The sequence below is a fragment of the Panthera uncia genome, chromosome D4, assembly GCF_023721935.1.
Source record: "Panthera uncia isolate 11264 chromosome D4, Puncia_PCG_1.0, whole genome shotgun sequence".
Classification (NCBI taxonomy): domain Eukaryota; kingdom Metazoa; phylum Chordata; class Mammalia; order Carnivora; family Felidae; genus Panthera; species Panthera uncia.
Genome location: NC_064807.1, coordinates 67,968,980 through 67,996,730, shown reverse-complemented (window position 1 = coordinate 67,996,730; position 27,751 = coordinate 67,968,980). Strand labels below are relative to the sequence as shown.

At 45.4% G+C, this 27,751-nt stretch overlaps 1 protein-coding gene across 1 annotated transcript in view; it reads left to right on the top strand.

Moving 5' to 3' along the window:
* The window catches only part of EPB41L4B (erythrocyte membrane protein band 4.1 like 4B), a 134,973-nt gene that overhangs the window by 95,857 nt on the left and 11,365 nt on the right, over positions 1-27,751 (top strand). Inside the window, exons 18-24 of the mRNA XM_049629368.1 lie at positions 2,357-2,571; positions 4,662-4,780; positions 10,940-11,065; positions 11,879-11,946; positions 14,585-14,683; positions 19,773-19,950; positions 22,182-22,259. Of these exons, the coding sequence (XP_049485325.1) occupies positions 2,357-2,571; positions 4,662-4,780; positions 10,940-11,065; positions 11,879-11,946; positions 14,585-14,683; positions 19,773-19,950; positions 22,182-22,259 (883 nt within the window). The remainder of the gene's footprint in view (positions 1-2,356; positions 2,572-4,661; positions 4,781-10,939; positions 11,066-11,878; positions 11,947-14,584; positions 14,684-19,772; positions 19,951-22,181; positions 22,260-27,751) is intronic.

The following is a 27,751-nucleotide window of genomic DNA, read 5'->3' as shown; positions in this document are numbered from 1 at the left end:
CCTCATGTGTATGAGCTGAGAGAGCTCCCAGGTCATTCTGGTCCTGCTTAGAAACCTTTGCTCTTCTGGAGACCCCTGCCCTGACAAGATTCAGGCAGCTGCTCTGACCCTCATCTATTTCTCTTCCCATTTGTCTTGCTCAGTCTTCTCCGTAAGTAGCTGTGAAAGGAAAATCACACATGCATATTTTATTTGACATGTTATTAAATGCAATTTATCATTCCCTGCATATATATTTATTTTCCTGTTTAACTTTTCACTCTGGGTTTCCTTGAAATAAAAAATCACACACTTTTACCTTGGAAAGACAAGTACATGATGCCAATGCTCTATTCTAAGTCCATGGCAGACATAACTAATCAATCACAGCACTCTTTCCTCCTGAGCTGGGCACAACCTCAGACTCCTTCTTGATCTTGCATTCCAAGCAGAGGGTGAGAATCACTTAGAGCTGGCACAGGAGATGGTGTCTACTTGCCATGCCTCAGAAGGTCTTACTCAAAGCTTTCCAACTCCACCTCCAGCCCTGAATGTACAACAGATCTCTGCTATAGGACATCTTTCCCCTTGGGTGTTCATTCTCCTATTCAGGGTCATCCAAGATGAGCCCTAAATTGGGAAGCCCTCCATCCTCCTAGGCTAAAGGGAGTTTTTTGTGTTCTGAGCTCCCAGTCTCTGTGCCTCCTTAGGACAGACATTATTTTCAACATACGTGAGAGACAGGAAAATAATGCCAACAGGCTTTGGAATCCACACAGCTGTTGTCAAATCCCAGACCCACAGCTTCATTAATCCTCCTTCCTTTCTTCCTTCCTTTCTTCCCTCCCTTCCTCCCTTCTCTCCTTTCATCGAAAAAGTATGGAACACCTACTGTGTACCAGGCAAAGGTCTCTACATCTATGAAATGGATATTTTATGTAAAATAGCTAGCACAGCACCTAGGACACAGCAAGTACTATATAGATAGCTGGAAGAAAGGATGATTTTCAGACCTGGAAATGCAGCCAGAATCACCTGACCCACCTCGTGTCACAGAGGAGAAAACAAGCCCAGGGCAACTGTCCAGGGTTCCTGCACAAGGTTAGGGCAGAACTAAGACTAGAACCTAGGCATTTCTACTTTTTGTTGCCCCCATTACTGGCTGTGCAGAGAAGCTGGATACCCTTGGTTATGTTTCACGTTGGAGAAATGAGGCTGGGCTGTGACCCCCAGAAGCCAGTCACACCTTATTCATGTCCTTACACACGCATGCACCATGTAAGACTGTCCTGAGCAAAGTCTCCAGGAGGCAGCCAGTGTGGACAAGAACAGCACCCTGGCTCCAGCTCTGTAGGCAATGGGCTGAAGGAGAGAGTAGATGCAGGGAGAACAGTTAGAAATCTGTTTCAAGGGGCACCTGAGTGGCTCAGTCGGTTGAGTGTCTGACTTCGGCTCAGGTCATGATCTCACAGCTTGTGAGTTGGAGCCCCGCGTCGGGCTCTGTGCTGACGGCTCGGAGCCTGGAGCCTGGTTCGGATTCTGTGTCTCCCTCTCTGCCCCTAACCCACTTGCATTCTGTCTCCATCTCTCTCAAAAATAAATAAACATTAAAAAAATTAAAAAAAAAAAAAGAAATCTGTTCCAGGAGTCTCAATGGGAGATGACATAGACTTCCCTATCAATAGGGCAATTTTGGTAAAAATGGAGAGAGCAGTTAGAATGAAAGATGTCATGGCATTGCCCCAGGAGGTGTTTCTGCATGGTGGGGTGATCAAGAGGAAGAGGAAGTGAGTCTGACTTCTGTTTGTGTCATGATCTTGTCATGGGATGGCTACAAAATTGTGTGTTGCTATTGCTTTTTATTTCCTCCTTCTATATAAGGAATGTCTTTTTTTTTTTAATTTTTTTTTAACGTTTATTTATTTTTGAGACAGAGAGAGACAGAGCATGAACAGGGGAGGGGCAGAGAGAGAGGGAGACACAGAATCTGAACCAGGCTCCAGGCTCTGAGCTGTCAGCACAGAGCCCGACGTGGGGCTCGAACTCACGGACCGTGAGATCGTGACCTGAGCCGAAGTCGGATGCTTAACCGACCAAGCCACCCAGGCGCCCCCTTTTTTTTTTTTAATAGAAGCTATATAACTTCAAATTAAGAATTTGTTAAGGTTTGAGATCTCTGATATACACAAATTTCCACTTTCTGCTTTTTCTTTGAACGCACTGTTGCCATTGTGTCCTGTTTTACAGTAACCATGTGGGTCTGTTTGCTGAACCTACTTCTCTTGGCTTTTAATGGCCAGAGAACATCTTTTAAAGTACACACGGGAACATCAAGCCTCTTTACTCTTCTAAATCCTGACTCTGACACCTTCCACAGCTACCCGCTCCCTTCCCCAGGGCTCAGCAGCGCGGACCGGCTGCCTTTTGGCATCGAGGAGAACGGGGGCACGCCTTTCACTACCAAAGCTTCAGGAAGGCACCACCACCACCACCACCAGCACCAGCACCACCCAAACTATGGCCTCTCGCTGACTCTGGAGAACAAGGAGGGGCCTCTGAGATCCCCAAACTCCAGCAGTAAATCCCTTACAAGTAAGTGAGTAGGAGTGCAGAGGGCAGGGTGAGGGGAGGGATGCTGCAGGGCACGGGCGGCTTTCCTGGATCCTCAAGACAGGCCCTTTCAGCGCAGCATGAAAAGACAGTAACATCAGTTCTGGGTCGCCAGGTCTGGGCAAGAGCAGGCAAGAGCCTTGTGCATTTAAGCAGGAGCAGCTGAAGGATTACGGGTTACCAGTAAACTCTGATTTAATCCAATGTGGCGGTGCTCTCTCCACCTCCTTCCTTAGCTGTTTCTATTTCCACAGGCTCGAGTAATAGAAAGAGGACAGAAGCCAGGTGGCTAGAATCTGTACTTTCCTAATTACAGGAAAACCCCTTCTGTCCCATTTCCGACTTCACCTTCCGAGAGCAAAGTGATGTCAGGGAGGCCCAGTGTTTCGGGTCCCAGTGAGAGAAGTTGGGAGATGGAGACTAAGCAGTTCACAGCATTTTTAGCAATAGGCTAGGGTGATTTTGTATCTGTTACAACTAATAACAGTGGGCTTGGATTTTATACGTCTGTTATTTTGGTTTTCTAGAAAATCTCTTTTATTATACTTTACCAAAGAATTGTTCTGCAACAGACTGAGGGGGAAGAGCTGGTTCTTTATCACACACGATGGGCAAAAGCACTGAGGTAGAGACAAGAGGCTTCAATTCTGGTTTTCACTATTGAGCCAAGTTGCCTCTTGGACCCTCAGTTTTCTCATCTATGAAATGGGATAGAGGATGTCTAGTTTATGACCAAGGAATCTTCCAGCTCTGACATTTCATGAGTCTGTGAACTGGTGAAACGGATGAGCTAAGGAGCCTTCACCTGTAGACCACAGGGGATAATTCTAGGTTGAGCCAGAAATGGAAGTTCATCATTCACTTGGGGTTGAGGAATCAGAACTTGATCCCCTCATCACTATCCACATTGCCTTTCTAGGCCATGCCTCATCTTTTTGTAGCCAGATGACCGTAACAGCCCCCCTAAGGGGTACCTCCTCCAATGCAACCTCCATCTTGTAGCTGCCGACCTGAGAGCTCTCATCACAGGCAGCTCTGACCAAAGACCTTTCAATGGCGTGTCACTGTCCTGAGACAAAGGCCATGTGGCCATACACAGACCTTCCCAGCCCAGCCCCTGCCAAGGACCTCAGCCTTCCCCGAGTCCTCACTACACCCCAGCCACCCAAAACTCCTCTCCTCTCACCAAATACTGTGCTGTGCTCCCAGCTCTGTCCTTTTGCACCTGCTACTCCCTGTGCCTGGAATGCTTTTCTCCACCTTAGTGACCTCCTACACATTTCTTCCGGAACAAGCTCAAATGTTGTCAGTGGAACCTTCTTTAACACGCCTTTCTGATTCCTAGCTTTGGAGTGACTTCCCTTCTGCCCCTGTAGCAATTAGATAATTTTATCACTCTTATGTGGATTATCTGCACATGTCTCTGTCTTCCTCACTAAACTAGAATTGTGCCTCATTTATCTTTTTATTCCAGCTGCCCCGATCCCAATTGCAAATAATACTTGGTACAAGTTTTCGTATGTAATGAATGTTTAATAATTAATGTATATTTCACTGTATTAATGGATAAATAGTAGCCAGTGGAAGGAGTGGTGGCAAACTAGTCCAAAATAGTACAGAAATCAAAATCCGTGAATTTGGTTTTAGAAACGTAACATGGTTTTCAAGGAACATTCATATGCCTGTGAGCCTCAACGCTCATCTTTCTAATTTGCATAGTGTTTTTCCATTAATAAAGCATTTGTACACAAATGACCTCACTTAATATTCACAGCAACTCTGCAGGGTGGGTAATTTTATTTTCATTTTAAAATGGCTCAGAGGCTCAGAGAGGTAAAGTGACTTGCCCAAGGCCACCCAGCTCATATTGGCAGAGTTAGGCCTTGAACCCTGGATTTTAGGTGTTCTCAGAGCCCATCAGCTGGCCATATTCGAGGGATTTAAGCTGCTGGGGGAGAAGGCAGATAGAAAGGGTACTGGGGATCAGGCTCTGGTGAGCATCATTTATCACACATATCTCTATCACATATATATTTCAACCTCTCTTTATTCATTCCCCTGGCCACTTGTAGAACTGAGTCCAGGAGGACCTGCCCTGTTCAGCGAAGCTGCTGCCCATCTAAAGAAGCTGGAATTGGAAACTGTGAAGGCGGCGGGACCCTGGCCTGCTCTGCACATCAACATAAATAAGGTGCAAAGGACCAGGGGTGGGTGATGACCATGGAACTGGGGCTCACGTCAAACATCTGATTATTGCCCTGGCCCACCTCCTAGTTTATGTGCCTTTGTCTTGGAGGGATTTCTATCTAATTTTTCCTGACATTTCTGTTCAGTCTCTTTGGGTGAATTACAGCACGAGGAATTGTGCTCAGTGCTGAGGCTAATGGGCTGGACGGATCTGTTAGTGATCTCTCCCTCCTTCTAGAACTAAAGCCCAATGAGGAGGCACCCACATTTACCACCTTCCATTTTTACCTCTCTATATTGGTCTGCTCAGGCTGCTATAACAAATTACCATAGATAGGGTGGCTTAAACAACAGATATTTCTCATTCTTCTGGAGGCTGGTAGGGCAAAGATCAAGGTGTCAGTCAGTTTGATTCACTGGTAAGGACTCTCTTCCTGACTTGCAAATGGATGCCTTGTAACTGTATCCTTACCTGCAAAGAGAGCTCACTCTTTCTTTCCTCCTCTTCTTCTTTTTTTTTTTTTAATTTTTTATTTTAGAGAGAGAATGTGTGTGAGCAGGGGAGAGGGGCAGAAGGAGAGAGAGAATCTTAAGCAGACTCCACGCTTAGGACTGAGCCCAACATAGGGCTCGATCCCACAACCCTGGGATAATGACCTGAACTGAAATCAAGAGTTGGACACTCAACCAACTGAGCCACCCAGACGACTTTCTTTTCTTTTTTCTTTTCTTTTCTTTTCTTTTCTTTTCTTTTCTTTTCTTTTCTTTTCTTTTTTTCTTTTCTTTCCTTTCCTTTTCTTTTCTTTTCCTTTCCTTTCCTTTCTTTTAATATTTTATTTTTACGTAATCTCTCGACCCAACGTGGGGCTCCAACCCACAACCATGAGATCAAGAGTTGCACGCTCTACTGACTGAGCCAACCAGGGTGCCCCTCTCTCTTCCACTTCTTATAAAGCCACTAATCCTATCATGAGGGCCCCATCTCATGACCTCCTCTAAATCTGTTTACTTCTCAAAGGCCCCATCTCCAAATCCCATCATATTGTGGGGTAGGGCTTCAACCTATGAATGGAGGGGGGGGGGGTGTCACAGTTCACTCCATAGCACTCTCTATCTCTTATTCTGACAGTGCCTGGCACGTAGTGGATGCTCAGTAACTGTTTGCTGATGGAAAGAAGGGAGGGATTTAAGGAAGGAGGAAGAGAGGAACAGGGTGAAAGCAAAACTCTCTTTTGGCTAGACCTACTCTTTTTTTTTTAATGTTTAATTTTTTTTTTTATTTTAAGAGAGACAGAGAGGGTGAGAGAGAGCAGAGGAGGGGTAGAGAGAGGGAGAGAGAAATCCCAAGCAGGCTCCATGCTGTCAGCACGGAGTCCAACGTGGGGCTCGATCCCATGAACTGTGAGATCATGACTTGAGCCGAAATCAAGAGTCTGATGCTTAACTAATTGAGCCACCCAGGTGCCCTTGGCTAGGCCTGTTCATATATCCAAATGAACAGCCTTATGAAAGCCAAATTTTATCTTAAAATGGTGAAAGCTCACCATTAAGTAATGATGTTAGCTGTATGTTATTGTAACTGTTCTTTACCAAATTGAGGAAGTTCCCTTCCTTTCTTTTTTAAAATGTATTTATCTTAAAATAGAGAGAGAGAGAGAGAGAGAGAGAGAGCGAGAGAGCACACACAAGTGGAGAGGGGCAGAGAGAGAGAGAAAGAGAGAGAGAACCCCAAGCAGTCTCCACACTGTCAGCACAGAGCCCAGTGTGGGGCTTGAGCCCATGAACCATGAGATCATGACCTGAGCTGAAATCAGGAGTCTGAAGCTTAACCAACTGAGCCACCCAGTTGCCCCCAGCTCTGCCCCTTTATTAGAGGGAATAAGAAGAATTTGGAAGATCTGGCCTGGGAAGCTCTCCCTCCTTACCTGCTCTGGTGAGCATGGGAAGGTTACACCTCCTTCAAGGGCTCTTCCTCCACCACAGCCAACCCTCTAGCCTGTACTAGACTTCCAAGATTTCTTAGAAGACGCTCATTTCCCTACATGCCTACTTCCCCCAAATGGCAGCCTAAAGTCCCTTTGACAACACCAAGGGCCCACTCACCCACTTTTTCTTCTATACCACCCTCCCTGATGGCCAGCTGGAAAGAATCCCTCCTTCAGGGTGGCACTTACATTCACTCAATCAACGAATCCTTACTGAGCAGCCTCTACTGTGCTCAATAATATCATGCACTAATATATCATGTGGCCCCCGGATTGGTCTTCTTTCTCTTAGTCTCTTCGTTTTCAAACTTTTTTTTTCCTGCAGTCCACACAATAAATGGTTTTAACAGAGGCTTACCTAGAGTTTGACAGAACCCAAAAATATTTTGCGAGGAAATACAGCAGATAGCAGCAGACCGCTCCCAAGCTCTACGTAATTTGTGGTTGCCATGAGTATTGGTGGGCCATCAACAATAGTGGCTTGCTCTGGGTTAAGGTGTAGCTGAGACAACTGTGAGTTACTGTGCATTTCCCTGGAGCCCCTTTTTTCCTTTTCTCTTTTTATTTTTTGCTACTATGAGCAATGCTGCTCTAAGCATTTGTGTCAAGTGTTTTTTTTTTAATGTTTATTTTTGAGAGAGAGAGAGACAGAGAGTGTGTGGGGGAAGGGCAGAGAGTGAGGGAGACATAGAACCCGAAACAGGCTCCAGGCTCTGAACTGTAGGCACCAAGCCCGACACGGGGCTCGAACTCACAGACTATGAGATCATGACCTGAGCCGAAGTCGGACGCTTAACCAACTGAGCCACCCAGGTGCCCCTGGAGCCCCCTTTTTCTACTTCCACTTGAGGAAATACATTAGTAAGCAAGTGGGATAAAGTGATGTCAGATAACCTTGAGTTTGTCTTAACATATAGGCAAAGTATGTTACTTCACACTGTGACTCTTTATTATTAATCAAACATTCCATGCAACAGACCTCACAACTCTCCCTGATACCACAATTGGTGACCAGTGGCTTCAGTGGCTTTCAAGGATCGAGAATCCTCTGATTTTTCTAAGATTTGGATAAGTTCCTGTTCTTGATTTAGTGTTGAGAAGACATTTTCATCACCCAGTTCCAAAGTGGTACCCAAAATTATCACAGGAATTTAGATCTCACCAGATTTCAAATATGTAAACAATTTTATAAACAATTATAAAATGCATCTGATCATTTCTTTATCCCCAAACAACTTCTCCAAACAGATGGACTGTTTCCAACTATAATCATATCAAAGCCCAATTGTCATTTATTTGTATGTTTTAAAATCTGTATTTCAATATTGAATGGTAAAGCATCTTTTCACAATTCAAACTGAATGCAAAACACGACACGTGGTCATGCAGAAGAGAGAAAGCACAACATTCTTGGAACCATCCTTCAGGCTGGAATTATGGACTCATAGCCCAGATGTTTATCTCATAGAGATATCTTTGATGCAAACGTATTCGTAGAATGATAGTCAACTTTTCCAAAATTTATATTGGTTTTTACCTGGGTCAATTTGTAGAGCTGGCCAGTAGCTCCTGCTTTGCCAGATAGAACAGTAATGAGCCAGCTTGGGTTTTACATCCAAAAAAGGAGTTTAATATGACTAAATTCAAAGGGGAAATCAATGCTGAATTCCCATTCTTTTTTATTTTAGCAGCATTCATTGTTTTAAAATACATCTTCGGTCATTACTGCCAGTATAACTCTACCCCCTTAAGCAATTGTCAAAAACCTCAAGTGGGCTTTAGAACCAATTTAATTCTTGTATTCCAGCATCTCATTCCCAAAAATTACATCTAATTAAAAAGTTAACTCTTCACATACCAGTGAAAACACATGTGCTGGTGTTAAACAATTATCTTCATGTCGCAGGATTTACAAGCACAAGATAAGTTATCCTAGAGCAATCCTGTCAAGCTCATCTTTCAGAATAAATAAGTTACTTATTTGCCTTTTGGGGAATGCTAAGTCTTTGGGGATAATGACTCCACTCAAAAGAGTCTGTTCTCTTCATACCCAACTTGATGGCTTAGGATTATTAGTGTCCTCATATCTGATGCTCTTGTGTAGTTGTATTTTCTAGCCAAAGAATCTAATGCGAAAGTGCCATTCAAATCTATTTTTTTTCTCGTTTTCTCATCACAATAATCTTATGAAGAAAGAAACTGAGACCCAGGGAGGTTAAGGGGATCCAGTGTGGCCGAGTGGTCAAGAGCCGTAGCTTTGCAGTCACCTGATCCTGAGTGTGAATCGTGGCTCTTTTGCATCCTTTCTGTGTGACTTGGGCAAGTGACTTACCATCTCCCTGCTTTGTTTTTCTCATCTATAAAATGAGGATAATGATCCTGTCTACCTTCGAATGGGATGGTCAAGTGAGAGGACCCAATGAAATGTGCTTAGTGAGTGCCTGGCCCACAATAAGCTCTCAGTAAACATGAGCTACTGGCATTATTTTTCTTTTTATCATCATGATCATAATCGTGATCATTATCAGCATCATCTTCTTTCTATGGTGCCAGAAAGGGAAAGAGCAGAGATTAAAATCCAGGTCTTCTGTCTCTGCTTATCTTGCTGTTACGTGAAATTGCTTCATTCTACGTGTTCTACCAAATGCTCCTCTATGCGTTTGAAGAGCTCTCTTTTCTTTATTAAATGATGTCAACCAGCCAGTTGCCCTATACTTCCTCTGGGGCTTTCATAACACTCCTGCTATGTGTACCAAGGTGCTCAATCAGACTTTCAAATTAGTAAATGAGATTAATTTTGGAACTTGCAGAACTTGAGGCCTTTGCAACATTTTGTTCTTGCTAACATGCCACATGAAGTCCTGATATCACTTAATTGACTTTCAGCAGTCATATGGTCTTATAGCTTTCTTAGTAAGCACATCTCTTTTAATAATAACTCTATATCATTATAATCTTCTTTAGTAGGTATTTATTGAACACCTGCCGTGTGCCAAGCACCATGTTAGCACTGGAATATGCAATGACCACAATAGGCATGGTTAACATTAAGACATTAATTCCAGTGTGATTTCAGGTTGTACCTGAAATGATGATTTCAGGTTGTACACCTAATGAGTATTTTTTTTAATAGTTATGTAATTATCATAATGTCTATTATAATAAACATAATAGTCACCAAGCCTGTGATTTCAAAGATATTATTGTTTAGGACACACTTAAAATAGGTAGTGCCGGGGTAATCCACCGTAATTGGATCATATAAACTATAGGTACCTGTTGGGGCGCCTGGCTGGCTCAGTTAGTAGAGTATGTGACTCTTGGGCTTGGGGTTGTGGGTTCGAGCCCCACATTGGGTGTAAAGATTACTTCAAAATAAAATCTTTAAGGGGTGCCTGGGGGGCTCAGTCACTTGAGCTCCCGACTCTTAATTTCGGCTCAGGTCATGTTTCCAGGGTTTTGGGATGGAGGTCCATGTCGGGCTCTGCGCCGAGCGTGGAGCTTCCGTAAGATTCTCTTGCTCTCTCTCCCTCTGCCCCTCTCCCCCGCTTGTCCTCTCTCTCTTTCTCTCTAAAAAACTTTAAAATAAAATAAAATCCTTAAAAATAAAATAAATTATAGGTACATGTTTAGTTAGTACCTAGGAAATGGGAAAAATAGTGAAGTTGGTACCAAATTACACTCTACAGTGAGGTAGCCCAGACACAGGTTTCTTGAGCTACGCAATTTTCAGCAAGATTTATTGTAAAAACACTGGTGACTATTTTGCACTCTTTCTCCAACAAGTCACGGAATTGAATCTTTCTATGTAAGAGGTGGCGGTTATGGGGGAAACAGCGCTGCACTAGGCTGTGGGAAACTCGAGGCTGGAGTCCTGGAGCTGCCCCAGGCTCTCACTGCATAACTCTGGAAGAGCCTCTACTCTTCAACCTTCACCCCGTCCTCATAAGTTCCCTAGTACCTCCTCTCCCCACTTCACCAGAGAAGGGGAGGATGTGCTTGTGAATCCTTTGCAAATAGTACGAGCAGTGGCACAGATAGAAGGAGTTGGTGACATACTTGGGCATGTGTTTAAGACTGTGCTATTTGCAGTTACGGTTGAACGGAAAGGTTGATGTAAGTGTTGTCTTTCCTCTTTGCTTATATAGTCTGTGGCGTGTGTTCTGGGTTTGTCACAGGCTGAAGAAAAAAAGGTTTCTGAGAAGACTCTTCAGACCCCACTTTTGCCTTCCCCTGTAGCTGATCACGTGAAGTGTAACATTTTGAAAGCCCAGCTGGAGAACGCATCCCGAGTGAGTGCTCAGGTACCCGAAGCACATGCATTCCTTTGATTTCGTGTCACAGGACTTTCTTCCCGCCATATAGAAGAAAGAGGCACTCTAGGCCTGAGATACTGTCAGTCAGGGTCCAGTCAGGAGACAGGAACCACACCTTTTGTGTGAACAGTTTGAATACCAAGAGTTATTAACTGGCATACACCTGTTAACTGTGTAAGCGAAGGGGCTGGCTCTGTAGGTTGTGATGGGTATGAAGGCCACAGGCTGCGGCAGTGACCTCCAGCATCCAGTCAGCTGGCCTCACTGGCTGAGTGGGCGTCCTTTCCTCCCCCACCATTCTTTGTGGGACTCACCAGAGGCAGGAAGAACAGGCTTCTTTCAAAATCATATGACATAATTCCTCCCAGGCTTATTACACTGATATGAAAAGACAGATTCTGAATTCCTTTGTAAGCTGTGATATGCGAGCATAGAGCTGATTATTATTCCTGATCTACAATGTGAGGTGGGGGATTAAAGTGTGGGTTTGACTTTTCCCACACCATCCCTTTCTCATTCAAGCGTGAGGTGGCACATAGCAGGGGCTCAATAAAAGTATGAATGCAAGCATTGATTGCATTTGAATGATTAAGTGTTAATCCCAATGATGGGGGATGACTCACGAAAACATTTTTTTTTTTGTTAACTTATATAAACACCAGAGAAAATTTCTTATTGACTGAGCACTTGGTGCTTTGAGTTGCCTTCACATTTCTGTAATCCTTCAAACATTGGAGACTTGAAAGCACTTTACTCACTGAGATACTCAGTTTTGACTAACCTGCCTGTTTCCTTTAGCAGGTTGGAAAAGAGGAATCGACGTTTGTAAATATCAATAAGAAATCCAGTCTGCAGGATGCTAAAGTAAGGTCTGTTGCTTCCTGTTTGAATGGGGAAACAGTACTCTGTATCATCAATGTTATCCTTGAAACATTACTCACAAGGGCATTTGCTGATAAAATCAGAGGGGAAAAAGAAAACTGGAAAAAATGCGAGCACAAAGAGAGAGAAAAAGACTGGTTGAAAACAAAGACTGGCTTAAGTCTCAGAAATGCCGCTTATTCTCAGTTTTATTATTTCTACCTGCTGTGCTAACAAAGAAATCACTTTGAGTTGCTTTTCAAGTATATAGATAAGACCCTGTCATTCCCCTGCTTGATGTCATTTAAAGGCTCTGCATTGCTCTCAAGGTGGAGTCCAGACTTCTCAACAGAGCACAGGAGACCCTTTAGGACCTGGCTTCTGTCCTCCGTCCCAGCTCAGCTTATCACTCTTCCCTTGGTCATTGATATGCTCTTCATACTGAGCTACTCTGTGGTGCTAGAACCACACATGTTCTTTAAAGCTTCCAGGCTGCCACCACTTTAACCCTAGAGGAAAACCTTCCTCTTCTGATCTCACAGAGAGCAGACACACTTCCCCCTCTCAGCCCAAGTAAGGAACAACCTATAGATCATGGCAACTCCATTGCCAGCCTGGTGGTCTACTAATACTGGGGAGGTCTCCCTAGGGTGGGTTTCCTAAAGTGCGTCCAAGGGTCACTGCATCAATCTCTTGTTAAAAATGCAGACTCTTGGGTCCTACTCCAGACCTTTCAGATCCTTTGGGGTGGGGTGGACAGGAACCAGAATTTCAACAAGTAACCCAGGAACCACTGCTCTGGACAATTCTCGATGTTAAAAATAAAACTAATACTTTTCTATGTCACCTTTGATTCCTAATCCATAGTTTTAGTGTAACTCAGGCATACCCCAGGGCAAATACCCGGCTGCCTCCTGAACTTTTCAAAATCTTATTCATCTCCTCCCACACTATCCCACTAACCCTTCACCTGTTTTTCAGTCTTGGTTAATGGCATTATTATCTACCTGTTATCCAGATCTGAGGCCTAGGAGTCCTTGCCTTTCTCTTCCTTCATCCCTTCATATAATTGGTCACCAAGTCCTGCTAATTCAAGTGTTCACATTTTCCCCTATATCTGTCCTCTCCCCTTCATGACCCTAATCCTGGTGTACCTCAAGCCCTCACTATCCCTCTGCCTGGATACCTATATCCCCAGTCTTCGAAAGTGCTCCTGGCCAGCCTATTTTCACCAGTATCCTCCTTCTTGCTCTAAGGGCCTTTCTAAAATGCAAATCTGGGGGTGGGGGAGATAAAAATAAATAAAAAATAAAAAAAAAAACTAAAATGCAACTCTGACTAAGCCATTCCCTTGCCTAAAACCTCTAGTGACGCCTTGGCTTTCATTGTAAACCCCAGAGCCTGAGGCCCTTCACAAAGTTTCCCCCCGTTTTTTCCCCCGCTGGAGGGGAAATCCCCTGCTCCTCCCTTGGGACCTCACCCATCAGCAGCACCAGCGCCTTGCATCCCATAGCCCTCCACTCTGTTTTCCACCTTGGAAGTCTTCCCTCCGTCTGGTTAAGTGAAATTCCTCCATGGAGCTTTCCAGATGCCAGTCACTCTACCCAAGTGAAGTTATGTGCTCTCCTGGTTGAATATAAGCTCTTCCAGGGACTATGTTCAGGTGACTCTAGGGTCCCAGCTTGAGGAAATCTTGAACCTGGACTACGCAGACTCCAATTCATTTTGCTCATTCACGTGTTTATTCAGTAAACATTGATTAGACCCTGGCCATGTGCCTATTACCATATTAGACACTAGAGGAGAAAATGGGGATGCAGAATTGTTCATTGCCTTGCCAGAAGTTCCTTGCTGAGGACCTCAATTTGTTTTGATATCCTTTAGTCCCAGAAGATAATTTCTGGTTTTGTAAAATGAAATTAGTCATAACTACTACAACAATGTATGAAAGTTTTTCCTTAAAATCACTGTTTTGAGTAGGGCCCACTGGTTATCTGGCATATTTTCTTGAGGAAATATAGAAGTGAAACAGTTTCTAACATGTTCACCTATACACAATATTAAAATGTTTTAGAACAAGACTTAAAGGCCTTTTGATTATGCATTTTTCATATTAAATACTCTGTTTATCTTTTAAAAAATATATTCCATGCTGTATTTAAAATAACACAGCTTCCAGATTACTTGGAAGTGAAAACGGGCTATCCACAGGTTTCTCTTTGCTCATTTTATAGGCAAAATCTGGTAATGAAGCAAACCCTGGAGGTAGATGTTTTGGGTAGGGAAGCTTTACATGGAACCCCAATTATATTCAATTCCTACCTGCTATATTTTCTTCCCTATGATTTTAGTTTTTATTTTTGGACTTTCTATGATTTTTTAAAGTTGTACTTAATAAATATATTTAATAAATATAAACAAATATTAAATTTTTATATTAATTGACTAATATTAATTAATATTAAAAATAAATATGAATAATATATTTAATAAATATATTTAATAGAGTGGAAAGGAGGAAAAAAGGGTACATTTGTTATCAATGTTATTAAGGGTATAAATTAACTGAGAAAGCAGTCCCTACCGCCAAAACAAGACCATAAAACTTTTCTGTTAGTAATATTCTGTTTTTTGGTATGCCTCTAGAAGTCCTATTCCTATACGTGTGGAAACTACCCAACCAGCTGTGGAAAAGCCGGAAATCAAGCCTCCCCGAGTGAGGAAGTTAACAAGACAATACAGTTTGTGAGTTTTGTACTGCAAGTCTTTCAATTATAACCACAAAATTGATGCTAAATGTTCAGTTATAAATGCTTTTTAGCCTCTCACACCCTCTCCAAAGAGCCATCCTAAAAATACAGTTTGATTCCAATTTAAGTCATAATGGGACTAGACTTTTCTCGTTGAAGACATTACACGGTTGGCATATGTGTTATTGATTGTTATGTAACAAATTACTCCAAAACACTACAGTTTATGTGGGTTGGAAGTCCAGGCATGGCTTAGTTGGGTCTTCTGCGTCAGGGTCTCTTACAAAGCTGCATTCAAGGGTTGGGCAAGGGCTGTGGCCTCCTGCAGGCTCATTCCTGCAGTTTGGGGCAGGATTTGGTTCTGGCTGGCCATTGTCTGGAGGTTGCCCTCAGTTCCTAGTCATGTAGGCCTCCCTCGCTTTCTCCACTGGAGAAAGCACACAAGAAGAGCCAGAGAGAACTCTCACAAGGCAAGAACTCTCACAGCCTTTTGTAACCTAATCACAAATGACATGCCGTCTCTTTTGCCGTATTCTGTTCATCAGAAGCAGGTCGCCAGGGCTAGCCCACTCTCCAGGGTCAGGGATTACACACGGGCATGAATACCAGGAGGAAGAATCATCGGGAGCCATATCAAAAGCTGCCTCTACGGCATAATTGTGAGATGGTAGCCTGGTTTGTCAACAGAGCCAAAGCTAATCATTGAGCTGTATGAGACCTAGGAGGGGAGTCATGCCCAGAATAATCCAGAACCACCGGGGCCTGTCCAGTTTTGTTTCTCTTAATGAAAATTTCTTGGCTACCATGTGCACAAAGTTGTTCTAGGCAGAGCAAAATGACTTTGCCAGTTCCCACCTCAGGAGTCACAATTTATTGGAGGGAGAAAATGATTGCCAATAATTGCAATCCAAAGGAGACAGGTAAGGGCTGTAATAAGAGGAGTAGTAGTTTAGTAGTAGCAGCAGTGCTAATCACAGTGGTGGTTCCCATTTCTTGACCTTGACTGTGGCACTATTCCTGGGTGTTTAATTGGTCAGAGGACTGCAAAAGGATCTTTGGGTGCCATTGAAAGCATGTGGCCCTGGAGTCAGAAAGGCTTCTTTCTGTTAGAGCCCTGGCTAGGTTACCTCTACAAACTCTGGGGGGAAATTACTATTTCAGCCTCTCTCTTTTTCTGTAAGATGGGTGAGGTGATACCTACCCCTGAGGAATTTTGTGAGGGTTAACATGAGATAATGTGGGTAAAGTCCATAGCAAAGGACCTGGCCATGGGATGAATTGGTTCCCTTTCCTTTCTTTTCAAGGACCTGAAAGCCTCTGAGAAAAGGTCAAGTTTAGAGGGTACCCTGAGTGCAAAGTGCAGGCCAGGAAGGGTAACTCCAGATGCAATGCTCAAACGGCCGTCTCAGGCCTGCCACCTGCACCTTGTGAAAAGGAAAAGAGGCAGCCACCTCCCACCTCATTAGCCTTAATAGAACTCTGGACAGTTACAGCGGCTGTATTTCCTGGGAAAGCCAAAATGGGTAATTCAAATAATTAACAGTCCTAACGGCTTCTGGGGGACAAATCAAGCCATGAAAAAAATCTGCTCCCCTGAGGATAAAGCTGTCGGGATTAACCTTTCCTTTTACATTTTGAAACTCCAAAGGTTATTATCACCTATTTGGGACATGTAACCGTGTTGGAAACAATGACTAATACATGGCCTGGAAGGGAAGAAAATTTAACTCACTACATTGGCTCGTTTGAGTAAACCTTTTTCAAACCTCTAACTTCACATGTATATTTCTTAAGCCACCCCCACCCCCCACAAAGTGTTCTGTTTCAAAAATCAAAGACTAGCAGGATTTTCCCCATTAGTAATAGTAGCAAAATTAATGGATGGGATTTAAGCTTGTGCCCCATTAATAGTTCTTAAATCATTGACACTGGTCACCACTTATTTACTCATCTCTTCTAATCACAGATATTGACAAAGTAAATAAGCACAATGTCAAGGAATACAGATGGGAAAAACTCAGATTTTCAGTTTAAAAAATATTTCTGCGTTACTATTATTGAAATGCACACACACACACACATACACAGCCCTTTTAGCTCTCACAGTATATCTAGTTCTAGGACAGCAGGATGTGTATTTGGATTTTAGGCTTTCCCACAAGAGCATCACAATGTTCAAGTGCTCTGAACAACTTTTCAAATTGTTGCTTTTAAGGATATAAACAAAAACCCCAGCCATGTTCTTTCCTGGAAATAATGACAGAGGGAGGAAAAGTGTGGCTGTTATGTGCAGAGAAAAGAGAAAAGCAGAACTCTGTAGCGTCTGAGGCAGGAAAAACGTCATCTTTCTATGGATACCAGCCAGTATGTTTAGAAAATGACGAACTGCTTTATGTTTTTCAAGAAATATAACTTTATTATACATTTAAACATAGTGTAAAAGCCTAAAAATATTCTGAAGAGAATAATATTCCAAGCCTAAAGAGAAAAGGTAACCGATCCCCTAGCATCATGCCACCAGAAATGACTGATGTTCACATTTGATGACTATTATTTTAGACATTTCCCACATGTGGTTAAAATGGAAAGAAATAATTCCAAAGAAAAGACTCTAACTTCACATAAAATTGTACTGATTAAATGATATTTCATGAATTTAACATGAATTTACCTTAGAAACGGAGGTTGAATTGAAAGATGTGACGAAGTTAGGTAGATGTCTCTTTGCCACGAGATCTAAATTAGGACAAAGGTTATAAAAACCATCAAGAATTTGGAGTCTTTTTCAATTTTGGGCGGTGTCGGTTGACTTCCTATTGTGAAAGATGAGCTTTGTTTTTGTTTTTGTTTTTGTTTTTTAATGGCAGAAAATAATTTTAACCCCACTTTTCCACTTAACTGCTATGTGACCTTGAGGAAGTCATGTTACAATCAGCCACTGAATATCATCTACTTCTCTGAAGAGTGGAGACCATAATGCAGGGCTGTTGTGAAATTCAAATGGGCTAATAATGCATGTGTTACTGATCTGACTTACTTCATCAGCATGGATCCAAACATGTGGCGTCTTATTAATGTTCCTATTTACTTATTCCAACCTCACCTGTTCCCTTATTAATAATAAACTCTAAATCCTCCTCTTGAGGCTTCTGCATACACAGAATGATCTGAAACCCCCCAGGACCCCTCCCTCAGTGAGTCCTATCCACAGCAATTGTATACCATGGCCACATTTCCCAGGAGGTCATTGCCATGGTGAGGCCCCCGTCAGGCACCCTGCTCAGGCCACACTGGTGCCCACTGGCCATGGGCCTTTTAGCTACACCCTTGCTCAGCCATCATTTCTAAAACATAACCTCTGTGCCGACGGAGTTCTAGAAATTCCACACGGAAGCCCCTTAGGGAAAGTGTGTCAGGGTCCCCGAGACTCCCCTCAAGTTTGATGATAGCATAGACTATGTGGCATGGCCCAAGGTTTCAGGTATGCAGTGACACCCTTATCAGGCAGGATATTCCAAGGGCCCAGAGGTTCTCCCAAGAGCTCCCAGTGGCCAGAGGTTCCTTTGGAATATGCAGAGCTGGAGCACCCCAGGCCTGCAGAATTAGCTCTTTTCTGCACAGGCAGCAACGTGGTTGGCATTAGGGGAGAGAGGGCTTGTCTTAATTTCTAGAAGTTTGAGAAAATACTGTCTATACTGAGAGGGAGCGATTGACGGTGCTGCTCTGTCCTGTGCCAGTATGACCAGATTAAAAGGGCTTCCTGCCTTGCCATACCTTGTGGGAAATCCAACCTTCCCCACAAATCCACACCCTGGAGACAAACCCAGAACGCCAACCCAGACTTGTCCTCCCTCATGGTGACTTCCTGTCTAGTGTACTTTTCTGCCTGGATCATCCCATTCCATCAGAGAGCTCCTAAGACCAGAGCTGCTGGGCCCCCAAATAAATGTGCCCAACTCCTCCCCTGTAACTACTTTATGACCCCAAAGGAATGGTTGCTGTTAGGCCACAAAAGGGGCCATTATCCTTTTCACTCGTGGCAGTGGGTTCTCTTTTAAACATTTTATGTATGTATTTATTTTTAATGTTTATTTATTTTGGGGAGAGAGAGAGAGAGAGACAGAGCTTGAGGGGGGAGGGGCAGAGAGAGAGGGAGACACAGAATTCAAAGCAGGCCCCAGGTTCTGAGCTGTCAGCACAGAACCCAACGCGGGGCTTAAACCCACAAACCATGAGATCATGGCTTGAGCCGAAGTTGGATGCTTAACTGACTGAGCTACCCAGGCACCCCACAGCAGTGGGTTCTTAAATGGCTTGTATTTACCCTCCTAAAGGAGGCCACTCCCTTGGCTTGGTGGCTCCTCAAAAAATTAAGCATAGGACTACCATATGACCCGGCAGTATGACCTCAAGTGGGATTCCAATCCCAAAGAATTGAGAGCAGGGTTTCAAACAGATGTTAGTACCTCAGCAGGTGAATGGATAAACAAAATACAACCTGTCACTGCAATGGAATATTATTCAGACATAAAAAGAAATGAAATGTTGACATAGGCTACAGCGTGGATGGACCTTGAAAACATTATGGTAAGTGAAATAAACCAGATACAGAAGGACATATATTGCATGATTCCACTCGTATGAGGAACTAGAATAGTCAAATTCATCTAGCCGGAAAGCAGTGGGGCTGCAGGGAGAGGGCATAGGGCAGTTATTGTTCAGTGGATACAGAGTTGCTGTCAAGGGTGATGAGAAAGTTTTGGGTGTAGACAGTGGTGATGGGTACACAACATTGTGGATGTTTTGAATGTCACTGAATTGTACGCTTACCAACGGATAAAATGATAAATATCACATATGTCTCTCCATAATAAAGAAAAAAATTCGAACCTCTTGGCAAATGACAGAAAATCCAGCCCAAATTGGCTTTGGCGAAAATGTCACTGTATCGGATCCTGTAAGCTGGACATCTGGCAGACATCTGTTTGGGGAGCTCCCCCGCCCCCTCCCGGCCCTCCCTGCACTCCCCACAGCCTGTTTATTGTTGTAATGAACAGAGCTTCATGTGCTTTTAGTAACCGCAGTGATGAAGATGACCTCCCTCCCGACCTGGCCGAGGCAGTAGGAGCGTCCACAGCTGCAACCACACACACCACCACGGCCACCACGCAAGTCTCAGCGCCACTGGTGTCCCCCAAGGGCCACAAAGTCAGCTCGCCTCAGAATTCAGAAGGCAAGGGCCCGCTGTCCCCAGGGGCCAAGGTATGGGGGGAAAGCCCCGAGAGGAGTAGCTGCATTTGCTAGGAATTCAGTATAAATGTAGTGCAGGGCATCCCGCGAGCATTTAAACTTGGCACAATCAACCGTGTGCTCGCAAAACAAGGGTAGCAACCACCGGGGCAGGGTTTTTATAGAACTGTCCCCAAAAATGACCTAACAGTTTATGAGACACAAATGGCGTAAGAAAGACCTTGTACATTGTACTTTAAGAGAAATGGGAGAGATTTTTGAGGGTGATTTTGATTTTAGAATATCATCCCTATATAATCCGTTACTGCACCGCAGAGATAGAAAACAAGAAATGTTTTTTTGCCCCATAATGGAAAATCTGGAGGAGTGAAAACATAGGAGCATCCCCATCTCATTCCTTATATCAGATGGCCCATACAAATAGTTTAAAAATGGGAAATATTATTTTCTTCGTCAGTTTGAAATTTCGGGAAGTTGCCAGAAATGTGAATGGGCTGTGACAAGGCCTTGCTCAAGACATTTCTCTTGGTTTGCTCTGAGTGCCCCTTGGCTGCGGTCACTCTACAGCAAGTGGTCCAAACACATTCAAGCCTATTGTTCTACGAGTAGATGCCAAGTCAAAGGCTGCTTGGTCTGTGGACCCCACCGAGGAATGGTGGGTGCATGGGGTGGGGGCCCTGAAGGCAAGACCAGACCCCAGACTGTGCTTCCAGCTGCTCTGTTCACATGCCTCCTGGCTACTTGCAATGAGCTGTCACTCCACAGCCCTTGTTTCTCCAAGCCTCAGCTTCCTCCTCCTCCTAAAAATGAGAATAAGATCTGCTTCCTTGCCCAGCTTATGGGCCAGTGTCCAGTCCAGTGGAAGTGACATCTGGGCAAACAGATCACGATTCCTGATAGCCTCTAAGTAACAGTGGGCCAGGCCACATCCTCCTTGACCAGGGCCAGGCATTTCTCAGCTCCCTTCCCAGGGTCTTTGGGATACTTTGTGATCCTCAATAGGACAGGCTGCTCAGGCCAGGGACTCCGCAGTCAGTGGCTGGCCCGAGTGAGGCTCCCTCCTTTCCTGCAAATCAGCTCCTGGGTTCCCCTGTCTTGTGCAGAATCCCTGATATTGCTTTGTCCCAACTGTAGACACAGGTTCCTATCACAGATTCTTCACCGTGGTTAAAACCAAGCAAAAATATTTATGAAACAAAGGAGAATTCAGTGGGGATGTGGGTGGCATCGTACCAGAGGCCACAGGGCTCCCTCTCCTGGCCATCTCTCTCCTTAGGGCCCTGCTTGTGCCAAGTTGATGGGGTTTATTTTTTTTCTCACAAAGGGCCTCCAGGCCTCCCATGCTGCTGAGACCCTAGGACAGGAGGAAAAAAATGTTTTCCCAAAAACTGAACATGGTTTTCGGAGAATACCTCCCTCCCACCATAAAGATCTTCCTAATTATTACGCAGATGAGGGTTTTCTTTAACTTCTTTTTTCTTTTATTTTTTTTATGTTCGTTCATTTTTTGGGAGAGAGAAAGAGAAACACACACACACACACACACACACACACACACACACACCTTGTGTGAGCAGGGGAAGAGCAGAGAGACAGGGAGACACAGAATCCGAAGCAGGCTCTGAGCCCTCAGCACAGATCCCCATGCAGGCCTTCAACCCATGAACCACGAGATCATGACCTGAGCCCAAGTGGGACGCCCAATGGACTGAGCCACCCAGGTGCCCCATTTAAATTCTTTTTTAAAGCGAACCCTGTGCCACACATGGGGCTTGAGCTCACAACCCTGCAACCCTGAGATCAGGAGTCCCATGCTCTACTGACTGAGCCAACCATGTACCCCCTGCGCCCATGAGTTTAGTTCCTTGAGGCCTTGACCCTCTTGATCCAGGATGGGGTCTTTGCTCTCTCTATATTCAAAGGACTGTTTGAAGCATCTCCCCCTCCAAAAGACCAAAGAGCACCGAAAGCACTTAAAGAGAAGTTGTTGGCACCTTTTAAAAGAAGGCAGTTCTCTAGCCTACATACTGTTTCTGCCCATTAAGGTTTCAGAAAACGTGTGGGGTTTGGTCTCTCCTACTTGCATGCTGCTGGGCAAGGGAATGGTACAGAGGACTGGCAGAGTCATGGGTTCCGTGATGGGAGGGAGGGAGAGGAGGGAGAGGAAACTGTGTTTTCTGGTGAAATTCCCTTGTCCGTCTGGAGCCGGCACTAACCCAGCGATGTTTTGTGCGCCTTCCTAGAGTCCCTCTGACCGAGGAGGTGCCTTTACGTTGGAGCCAGGCGATCTCCTGATGGACTTCACGGAAGCTACTCCTCTGGTAAACCTCCCAGTGTGCTAAAACCAGAAAAGCCCCAGGCTTTAGAAACATCTTGATAGTGGGGCGGATGCACGGAGGTGGGCATTGCCACTGGAAAGACTCTTCCTCTTGTCCTGCTCACAGCCCGGAGCCTCGGGGATCAGCCTTCGTTCAGGGGTTCAGGGTTCGGGCGCATGGTTCCCTCTACCTCCCAGAGCCCTCCAGGGAGGTGGCGCTCCCTTTCTCCTGAGGGAGGCCACAGGGGTCCCGCCCGGCCTGTCTGCTGCTCCCATAGCATGTAGGGCTCCTCGGTGCTTGGGTCTTGGCTTCTTGGCTTTTCCGGGGCTGCTCCCTGCATGCCCACCATGGGGTATCTTTCGCTGCCGCTTCTAACAACATGCTCTGGTCTGAAGCACGGGCTCCAGGCCTCCCCCCCAGCATTCCAAGCCCCTCGTGCCTCCCTGCCGTCCTCTATCCCCTGCATACATGTCTCCCCTTAGGGATGGTCCTCATGGAACTCCTGCGGGTGAGAAACCCTATCGGGGGAGAGAGCACTGGACTGGGAGTCATGCAGGCCAGATCTGGCTCCGGTCTCTGTTCCCTTCCTTAGGAGCCTCGTCATGGGATAGAGGATGCCATTGCTTCTTGTGTCTGCCTAAGAATGTTCTAATGATCACATGAGAGAGAGCCCTTGATGACTGTAACAGCACTATAAATGTGTGTGACTTGTTGTTAGTAGTGTTAGATGACACAGGCAAATGTGGAGGTACCCTCGGCTGGGCTCAGCCTGATACTCAAGTGTACTTGAGCATAAATTGTGGTCCACACGTGTGGAACGTGAGTCAAAATACCTCCTGAAAGCTCACCGCACACCTGGCTTGTGTGGGGCTCTGGGAGTGGACAGGACAGCTAGAGGCTGGAGGGGAGTCGGGTTGATAAAGGGCCAGGATCGACAGGAGAGCCACGTAGGACATGCCAGGGGGAGAAGCCAGAAGTGAGAGTCACTCAGGACTGGCTCACTGGAGGAGAATATGGTGGAGAGGAAGGCTTTCCAGAAGGCTTTCAAGAGGAGGCAAATGAGGCAAAGCGCTGCCTAGGCCTTAGGAATGATCGCCGTGTCTGCCTCAGCTGGCACAAGGAAATCATTTGTGATTTAAACAGTTGTCCTTGTCATCTGGAGAGTTGGTACAGTCTGAGAGCTTCGAGTCAGCACGTTTGGATAAACAGCTGAGAACCGACAGTGGGCGAGACACCCTGGGGTCTGGGAACCTTTGGAGTTCCTTCCTTCCCATGTTGGAGAAAATGCAGCTGACTTACTGATGGCCTTCTTGTTAGACAGATTGTCACGATAGGGTAACCCAGAAGCAGGGCCTTCCCTCACCTCGTCCTCCCTTTGCACAGATGGGGAAATTGAGTCCCAGAGTAGGGTAATCACACAGGGACCGAGCTTGAGCCCGGCTGTTCCAGCTCCTTCTCTGGTGCCCTGTGCATCATTAGATTGGGCTAAGTCTGGCATCTGGATTTCAGGGACTTGCCACTTGGGAAAAGAACAATGCCTGGAAGAAGGGCTGTGTCTAAAGCGCTCCTCAGACTGAGACTGCAAACCCTCAGCTGGAGGGCAGCAAACCCCGGAAGGACCCGACAACCCCTGGGGCACGACCTGAGGGTTATGAAGGCAGAATGGGGAGAAAGCTAAGTTCCTAGACTCACATTGAAGAAAACATGCCAGGCAGGAGTAGAGGACAGTGGGGGAAGATCTCTCTCTGAGTTAGCCTCTTGAGCAACTTCCAGACTGCTGGAGCATGCTGCAATTAATGCCATAAGAGAGTCTATAGAAATGGCTACTGCTGTGAAACCCAGTGCCTAACCCTGTCTGGGGCCACTGAGAAAAAGAAGGCTTCATAGTGCTAGGGTTTTGAAGTATGAGTAGGAGTTTGCCAGATGGAAGTAATGGAGCAAAACAATCTATGCGGAGGGTACAGCATAAGCAAATACTGAGTATTTATTAAACATTCTGGCATATCTAAGAAGTTGAGGTATGTTACAAAAAAACATATTGTGGCTCGGACAGGAGTGATGAGATTCCCTTAAAAACCATTGTGTTGCAGATCCAACTGGTAGATCTACTTGCCTCATCTGTATCCTTTCTTTGACCATAATGGTCTGAGATTAGAAAGGAACCAGCATCTGCCAGGGACCCAGAGTTCCTCTGATCTGAGGCGCTAATGCCTACCAAGTGAGTGTCCAACCTCTGCTTGTACCCGTCTGGCAAAAGGGAGCTCAGTCCTTCTCCAAGCACACCTTGCTTCCATCTCTGGGTTGCTCTGAGCTCCGAAACGGAGTGTGGGGTGCCGCACTGCCCTGGCACGGGGCAGCTGACGTCCTTTCGCTGCACCGAGACACGGCTGCCCGCGTCACAGCTAAAGTTTGCAGTGGATATGCGTTCTCAGGATGAAGTGTCCTCTGTGTAGCTTGTGTGGACTTGAGGTGTGCGTGCATGTCCACAGGGCACATTCCCACAGAAGGGGTGCGGAGGGCTGGTATTTTGATGTCAAGAGCCTGCTTCATTTGGGGCTTTCCTTGGCATTACTGGCTTTGATTTTACTTCACTTCAGAGTCCTGTCTCCACCAGTGCCGAAGGGTCCTAGAGAGGAAGGGGGACTCTGGCAGCCTGCTCCTCCTGTGTGGACCTTTCCCCTCCACCTCCTCCCTCTGCTCCTCCCAGGATCATAGAAATAGAAGCAGTAGTCCCTTCTGTCCTTGTGGAGGTGTCTCTGCCCCAGAGGATAGTGGAGGAGAGCCTGGATTTAGGGTCTGGGGCCAGATGAGACTCCTAAAGCTACATTACTACCCTGGTTCCGTGGGTCAGAGCTAGAGGAACAAGAGAGAGAGAGAGAGCCGGGACCAGAGTCTCTTGCCTTCATCCAGCGTGGTCCCACCTAGACGTTATCCGCGCTAGTTTAACCCTTATGGCTCCAACCCTGATGATCCAGTCTCTGTGTGGGGTGATTTCCAAAGAAGCAGAGTCCAAACAGCTGAGAATAATAACAAGTTTCAGTCTTTAACTGGCATCTCTCAAGATCCAAGATTAAATTATCACCTCCCTGGTAACACTTCTCAAATCACAACTTGCTTCCTTCTTAATTCTCTTGCACCCTGTGCGACTCCAAGGATTTTCATCCCCATACTCTCCAAAAAAAAAAAAAAAAAAAAAAAAAAACCACATTCTTTCCAGCATCACTCCTGCAACACTCTTTTCCCATATCTTTTCTGCTCCAGTGCCCACTCTTTTATTATCTAGTTCAGTTTAGCAACATCAGCCTGTTGCTAAACCTACAACCTGTGCAGCTGTGGCCTGCCCATTGCCCGGAATCTGCATCCCAGATCTGGCAGTCAGGTTGGGGTTTCTGCCTGGGGCAGAAGATGTGGGTGGGGCAAGAGGGGTGGGGGAGGGACGAAGGCAAGCAAGTGAAGGCAACACCCACTGTTCATTTGGTACCCTCCTTTGGGAGGTGAGTGTGGGCACATCCACAGGGTACGGGTGTCAGCAGAGTGGAAGGACGGGGCATTTACATATCAATCGTGTCCCCCACCCCAGGTCTAGCATGCGAGCTTCTTTCCTCTGGTGACACACACCATGAGCACCTATGCCTTCTGTGTTCCCGATGCTTTCTCTTTGGGGCTTGTCCCTCCCCGATCCCTGTACTTCATGAACCACTCACCCAGCTGCAAAGCAGCGACAGTCACAACCCAGGTCTGTTCTGGGCCAGAGAATATTAGTCAAGAGTTCATGTGCCAGGGAGGAGACTGGCCTGGTCAAAGGAACGTTCTGTAGGACCAAAAAAAAAAAGAAAAAAAAAAAAAAAAGGCCTGTGTTGGGTGTCAGAAGAACTGGCTTTCCATCAGTCTGAACAGCCTCGTTTGTATTTTGAACCTCGTTCTATCAGGAGGGCTGAAGCTTGATCCGAAGTCAAATCAGGGTGCCTGTTCCATGTTCCTGGGGATTCATCTGTCTTCTCCAGGGCACAGGGAGACGGAGGGAAGTCTATTTAGGTTGTGATGTCATCTGTTTGCTGATACATCTGGGGCACTCCCTGCTTCCCTCATGCCCCTTTTGGTGGGTGGGAGTCGTGGTCCTGCTGGCATGAGAATCTCTACCTGTTGGACATACCACACAAGCCATTCTGCCCCAGCTCTACCTGGGCAGAGGGACACTTGTCCCCCTCTGCTCTTTAATCTCTGTTCCCTAGCCTCCACCTGTGGAGCTCAGGCCCCTCTGGTCAGACTTCCTAATGTCTACCGCTCGTCACTTTGCCTCCGACTTTTCTCTCCAGTCCTCAAACTGGCAACCTCTTTTCTTATCTGGATGATGAAGAAGCCTTCCACATTTTCATCTTCATTTGTCTATGCCAAAAATCTTTCTGTTCCCCAAAGAGTCAGATTTTAAGACTCAAAAGCCAAGTAGCTTAGAAGAACCTAGCTGCTTGAATGTGGAAAAAACCCAAGGAGGAGAGGAAATGCCGGGAGGAAAAAAAAAATAAAATGTTATTTCAAAATAGTATCCTATTACACATGTTCTCTTATTTCCTGCTCATTTACTAACAGATGCTTACGTAGAAAGGTCAGAAATGTTTGTGGGATGGCTCAACATTCCTTTACTATAAAAGTCCAATGTCAGGCAAAGCCTTATCATTCATCACCACCTTCAGCTGAGACACTAGTGGCTGGTACACATTTTGGCATTTGGCAGCATATCCATGTTTGTTGATCATTTATGCCAGCTTTTATTTTCTTCAAAAAGCACACCTGAGTGCCTGCTTATCTGCAGAGGCAAAAGCCCTGTGGCCTGGGGTCCCTGGAAGTTGGTTCTGCTTGGGACAGTGTTGAGTACTGAGGCTGGGGGACGGGAATGGAGCCCACCCCATTCAAGTCTCAAATCCCATCTTGTGGAGGGGAGGGTTCATGCTGAGGACAGGAGAGAGCAGTGGAGGGATTCTCAGCAGGCTGCTGAAACTTGACCATAAATGGCTACTATGGACTCACTTGTTTCTGAAGAATGGATACGGAAACAATCAACAAGAGGGTCTAGAACCACGGCTTCAGACTTTGCAGGTGCAATTTTTCTGCATCTCCAAATTTGAATAGTAAACAAGGCTGTTGCGAGGTAATGGTTGTAAAGGCCCCTTTGGAAATTGCCCAGGACCGCACAAATGTAAAGAGGTCGGAATCAGATCGATTTGGAGACAGAAAAAGGTGCCTGCAATTTTCTTGACCGTGTTTGAGTGAAACTTACCCAGAGACTGTACTTCGTTGATAACGGCAGGATTTACAACTATTTAAGGAAGCTCTCTTGAACTAAAAGGCGTGTGTATTTATGCTCTGGATTAAATGGTCCCTCCCTGCAACACACACTAACCCAGTCAGCGGCCCCCTCTCCTAGCATCAGAGCATCGTCTCTTCACCCTCCTCATCTTCACCGGTACAAACTGTTGGACCTCTGCTGGTGCATGGCA